The sequence below is a fragment of the Dromaius novaehollandiae genome, chromosome 22 (genome assembly GCF_036370855.1).
Source record: "Dromaius novaehollandiae isolate bDroNov1 chromosome 22, bDroNov1.hap1, whole genome shotgun sequence".
NCBI lineage: Eukaryota > Metazoa > Chordata > Aves > Casuariiformes > Dromaiidae > Dromaius > Dromaius novaehollandiae.
Genome location: NC_088119.1, coordinates 9,031,190 through 9,036,766, shown reverse-complemented (window position 1 = coordinate 9,036,766; position 5,577 = coordinate 9,031,190). Strand labels below are relative to the sequence as shown.

Below are 5,577 nucleotides of genomic sequence, written 5' to 3'. Positions count from 1 at the left end.
TGTCTCTACCTGCGCATCCGTGCTGCGCGTGTCTGTGTGTTTGTTGTGTGTCTCTACACTCGAGGTTTCCATGTTGCACCATTTTCTTTTGTTTTTGACTGGAGCCGCGGTAACAGTTCCGCTCCTCATCTCCACTCTTCCCCCCCAAATATATAATCGGGGGGGAAAAAAAAAATATATATATATATTTAGTCGGGGGCGCAGCGATGAGCCGGGGAGGCTCCTCTGGCCGGGAGACGGTCTGCCGAGACGGACCCCCCGGCCCCGGCCCCCCGGGGCTGGACGGGGCGGGCGCCGCTCCCGGGGGCCGCCCTGATTTATTGCGTCACCGCTTGGAGCGTCCAGCCCCAGAGCCATTGGCTCTTCCCCTCCTGTCCCTGCCGCCGTCATCAGTGACGTCACGGGCTGGGTGACGCCGCCCGCGCTGCCTCCCTTGGTGCCGCCGGCACCGCCCGCAAAGCCAAGCGGCTCCGCGACGGCTGTAACGAAAATGTGAGGGAAAAAGGGTAAAAACAGAGGGAAAAACGGGAAGCTTCCAAGCTATAAAAGAAAGAAAAGGGGGAAAAAGAAAAAGAAATTTAAACGAGCGCAGAGGTGACGATACTGTGCAGTTTATTCGCCCTGACAGAGGCCGGACCGCTGTCGCTAGGGTTTTACAGGCGAGCTGAAACGCCGCTGCTTCTCCCGAGCACCGAGACACCGAGCGCAGAAACCCTGCGTGTGAAGCGACACGCGTGCTGCCTCGCTGCAGTCCTAAGCGTAGCCCTAAAACACCGGATAAAAGTGTTTGTAAAAGCATATTTCCTTTCAGCTTATTTATTCTGTTTTAAATGACGGCAACGCTTCTTAATATTAACCAAGACCATTTACTATCATAGAATAATTTCAGCACATACTACGAAATGTATCATTATGATTACGTATTAATAAGAGAAGGAAAGTGTGTATACAAATACATGTATATTAGCACAAAAGAAAGTGTGTATGGAATTATACGAATCGCATTTACCTGTATCAAAATATATGCATGAACACGTTTAATTTTGTATATATGCATGTATACAAACACACGTATATACAAGCTTATCTGAGTATATATTTATATTCACACATCCAGTAATACATTGCATGTATACGTGCATACTTTCGGGTATCTGGGTATATATAAACACACAAACAAAAATATTGTATAGAATAAAAGGTAAAATAATGCGTATTCCTTAATATGTGCATGTGCATACGTATATGTATGTTTTATATATAACCACACGAACGTGTAGTGTGTATCTTCACAAGTGTGTGCCTGTGCGTCCATATATGTTATACACACATATTTTCCATGAGCACAAAAGCACACGTTTATGCGATGAGGTTGCGTGCGTTTCCATACCACACACCTGGACCACATTTATCCTCCCCGACACACGCGTTTTGATCCTGCAGCCTGGAATTAAGGAGCTTTTTCCCCGCAATACATAAGGCTTTTCCTTCCCGACGCCCCGCGCTCCGCGCCCGAGCAGCCCGGCCGCAGCGCGGGCCAGGGAAAAGCCGGGCTGAGCTGCGTCTTTGGGGCCAATTAATTAGGCAGTTCTTTTTTAAGCGCTCAAAAAAAAAAAAAAAAAAAAAAAAAGAGAGAGAGAAGATGGAGAGAATTCGACGTCTTTAGTGGCGTTATAAGATGCGAATAACCTGTACACGGTCCTCTACGTGCAGACGGGGCAATTTTGCGCCTTCCTGAACCGCCGGCGTTTGCGGCTGGGTTGAGCCGTCGGAAGAAACGGAGCGGAGCGCGGCGGCCCGACGGGGCGGACCCGGCAGCAGAGGCCTGGGGCGGCGGTGAGGGCCGCCCGCTCCTCACGGGGTGCTGCTACTTTTGATTTTGGCGACGACTTTCTTCTCCTTCACCCTCCTGTTCTGAAACCAGATGGTGATCTGCCTCTCCGTGAGGTTCGTGGCGGCGGCGATCTTCCTCCTCTTGTCCCTGGTGATGAATTTGCTGCTGGCGTACTCCTTCTCCAGCTCCTTCAGCTGCCCCTTGCTGTAAGGGACCCTCTTCTTTCGGCCCCGGCGGAAGGAGCAGCCGTCGGGGGGGAGCTGCGCGGCGGCGTCTGGGCGCGGGGAGAGACGGGGCTCAGCGGGGCCGCGGGATCCGGGACGCTCCGAGGGGTCCGCGCTTACGGGGCCCAGGGAAGCCTCCCCCTCCCCACCCCGGCTCCCTCCTGCCCCACTCTCGCCCGTCTGCTTCCCTCTGCAAAGAGCAGCCCCTTTCCCTGCATCCCATTTCTTTCCCCCTCTTTTTCCAGCGGGGGAACGAACCTCCCTGTCGCTTCCCTTCCCTAACGATACTTAATTATTTTTTCTCCTTGATTTTTTTCCCCCGGAGAGAGAGTTAATGGCGATACCCGCACGAAGCAGATGCGCGCTCATATCCGCGCCCTCGCGTCGCGGTTTCGTTCCGCAGCGCGCAGTCAAGTCGGAGCAACGCTAAAACGCGCCTACACCGAAAGCGTAACGTCGGGGCCCGGCCGAGCCGCGGGGGCTGCTCGTGTTTGCGGCCCTGCATGACCGTGTCCGGGGCCGTGTCCGCGTCCCCCCCCCCCCCCCCCCCCCCCCCGCCGCCGCCATCCCCCGCGCCCCCGGGAGAGGCGGTTACCTGCGAAGGCGGATTTGAGGAAGTACCCGGCCTGGCTCTGCTCCTTGGGGCAGCACATCTGGCTGTTCCAGCCGCCGCTCAGGGCCCACGGCTGGGGGTAACTGTCCAGGGGCCGCAGAGCCTCGTGCCGGGCCTCCCCCGGGGCGCCCAGGGTCTGAACCACCGACACGTCCAGGTAGCCGGCCACGGGCTGGCAGGGCGCCCCGTAGCCCGGGTAGAAGGCGAGCTCGGCGGGGCGGCTGGGGAAGTCCTCGCTGCCGCCGGGGGGGTCCAGGTACTTGTCGCCGGGGAAGCCGCCCGGGGGGGCCCCGGCTTTGAGGGCGCTGCGGGCCACCCGGCACGAGTAGTAGCCGCTGCCGAAGTAGCCGTAGGGCAGCGGCGCGGGGGCGGCGGGGCCCGGCGGGGCGGCGGGGCCCGGGGGGGCGGCGGGGCCGGGGAGGCACGGCTTGGCCGGCTCCTCGGCCGCGTAGCCGGGGTTGAGGCCGGGGGGAGGCGAGGGGCTGCCTAGGGCCGGCGGGGGCGGCAGGCCGCGGCCCTGGCTCCCGGGGAAGCCGCCGGCTGCCAGGAGCCCCTCGAGGCCCGCGGGGCCGCGGTGCTCGGGCGGCTGCATGCGGGGCGGAGCGGGGGCGGCGGCATGGGGAGCGCGGCCGCTGCCCGAGGGGGTCCCCGGGTCGTTTTAAAAGGCTGCGAGCTGCGGAGCGCTGCCTTTCCCCGCCGGGCTGCCCTGACGCAACGGCCGGGCCCTGCCTCATTGGCTGCCGCTCGGGGGGAAAAGGACGGAGAAGGAGGGAAAAAAAGGAAAAAAAAAATCCTCCAGCCCCAATAAAACCTGGCTGCAGAAATTGCGAAAATACTTTTATTGCAATTGGAGAAGGAGGGGGGAAGCCCCCGCTGCCGCACGTGACAGGCGGGTACACGGGAGGCGCCTTTTAAGCTGCATCTTGCCAAAAAAAAGGGGGGGGAGAGCTGTGGGAAGGGATGAGGGGAGAGGAGAGAAGGGGAGGGGAAGGGAAGGGAGGATCAAGAAGAGAGCAGAGGAGCAGTCCCCGGCGGAAAAATCCAGGCTCAGATTAAAACCACCTTTTGCGGCGTGTCTTCCCCTTCCCACGCGGATCCGGGGGGCTTTTGCCCTCGGGAAAACGCCCCCACGGCCCGTGGACACCCCGGGGCCCCTCGGCCGGCGATATCCCCGGGGGGGGCAGGGGGGCGGCAGCCGTGGGGCAAGGATGTCCCTCCGCAAGCGCCGTGGGACAGACCCCCCCCCCCCCCCCCCGCAGCAGCCGCCCCGCACCTGCGCTCCGCTGCGGTCTGCAAGAGCCTGGACGCCTGGAGAAAGGGGGGAACAACCGTGACAGCAGGAGGGAGAAGGAAGGGGGTCCCCGGCGCTCAGGAAACAGCGCAAAGGCGGGGAAAAGCAAAGCGAAGCGAAGCGAAGCAAACAGCCCCAAACCCCGCTGCGCCCGCGGTTCCTGCCTGGCACTGCCCTGGGCCGAGCTGGGCCCCGGGCCGGGTTTGCAGCTCAGACTGAACCCTGGCCGAGAGGGAGCCCAAAGCGACAGAGTTTGGAAACCGAGGGGCTGGGAAAATAACGCGGAGACCCTTTGCGGGCGAGGACGGACAGACAGGTGTCCGGACGGATGGAGGGAGAGGCGGAGGGTGGGAGGACAGACATGCGCGGCGAGGAGGAAGTAAAGCAATCCCCAAAGTCTGGAGTAAATACACTGGCGTCTGCGCAAACGTGTGCGTTAATGAATTATTCAAATATGCGCATTTTTCGTCGCCTGTACACACGGTACAACCACACAGAGCCGCGTTTCTGCCTCCCCTGTGGTTTTGCCTCTAAGGCCCGGGGAAACCTTCTCCTGACTCCCCCAAACCCAGCTCCTGCTCCCAGCCAGGGCGCCTGACCGAGCCCTCCTCCCGCCGCCTTTGCTTGGTGCGGAGAGATCGATACTAGAGTTCAGCCGCCGAGAAATGGAGAGATTTCTGCTTTCTGAAATCAAATCCTAATAAAATGCCCCTTCTGCTATCTCCTTAGCGGTCAAACCCGACCCTTTACGCCCAAAAGAGCGGGGAAAGTTTTTCACACCCAGGGACAGAAAGACCGACATAAAACAGGGCTGAAAAACGAGGCGTTTGCAAAGCTCAGGCGGGTGCGAGCAGCTCCGAAATGCCTCCTCGCCCGGACCCGAAACCTGCGGGAAGGTGAGCCGAGCCCGGGGAAAAGCCCCGCTTGGCCGAAACGACCCGCCTGCCGCTCGCCCCGGCGGAGCAGCGCTGCTCCGCGCCCCGCGCATCCGCAGGGGTTTCGCCCCCGGACCGTCTCGGCGAGATCCGCTCCCACATCCCAGCCCCCCTCCTCGGCTCCAGGGAGGCAAATAAACCCCACCGCAAAGCTGCGTCTCGGCCCCTCTCCTCCACTTGTGCTGAAGATTTCTGAGCCTCGCCGAATGATGATTTTCTTTTTCTGAAAAAAAAAGAAAAAAAGGAATTCCCTGCCTTTTTCGATTTCACCTTTGTGATTTCAGAGCTTCTTTCTTCTCTTTCCGCAGTTTAACGACTGCCCTGTTTCTTTGATGCTCCTGCCCTCTCCCCATTTGCTTTGAAACCGCGCTCGTAACCCGGCGGCTCGGGCAAGGCGGCAGCGAGGGGCAGAGAAGTGTTTGCAGACGGGGCCGGGGCTCCCCCGCGTCTCCCGATGCTCCTTTCCAGAAAGGTCGGGCTTAATCCGGAGGTCAAGGCCAAGTTGAAAGTTAAGAGCCTGTTCGCTTCGGGGGCTCCCCGTGGCCGCGGAGCCGCTGCGAGCGGCGGCGTTTCCAGCCCCGCCGCTGCCGGGCGGGCACCGAGGGGCCCCGGCGCACCGGGGGTGAAGCCTCCCGAGCTCCAACCGCGCTGGAGGTTTTCGGGAGAAGCTGTCCCGGTGG

General features: G+C 60.4%; 1 protein-coding gene across 1 annotated transcript; it reads right to left on the bottom strand.

Annotated features, from left to right (window-relative positions):
* Nucleotides 1–1,854: 1,854 nt before the first annotated feature.
* Nucleotides 1,855–3,263, bottom strand: HOXB13 (homeobox B13). Its single transcript, XM_026106993.2, has 2 exons — nt 2,654–3,263; nt 1,855–2,108 (listed from the first exon to the last, which is right to left on the bottom strand). The coding sequence occupies exons 1-2, from the start codon at nt 3,261–3,263 to the stop codon at nt 1,855–1,857; spliced, it is 864 nt and encodes a 287-aa protein (XP_025962778.2).
* Between the last annotated feature and the right edge of the window lie 2,314 nt (nt 3,264–5,577).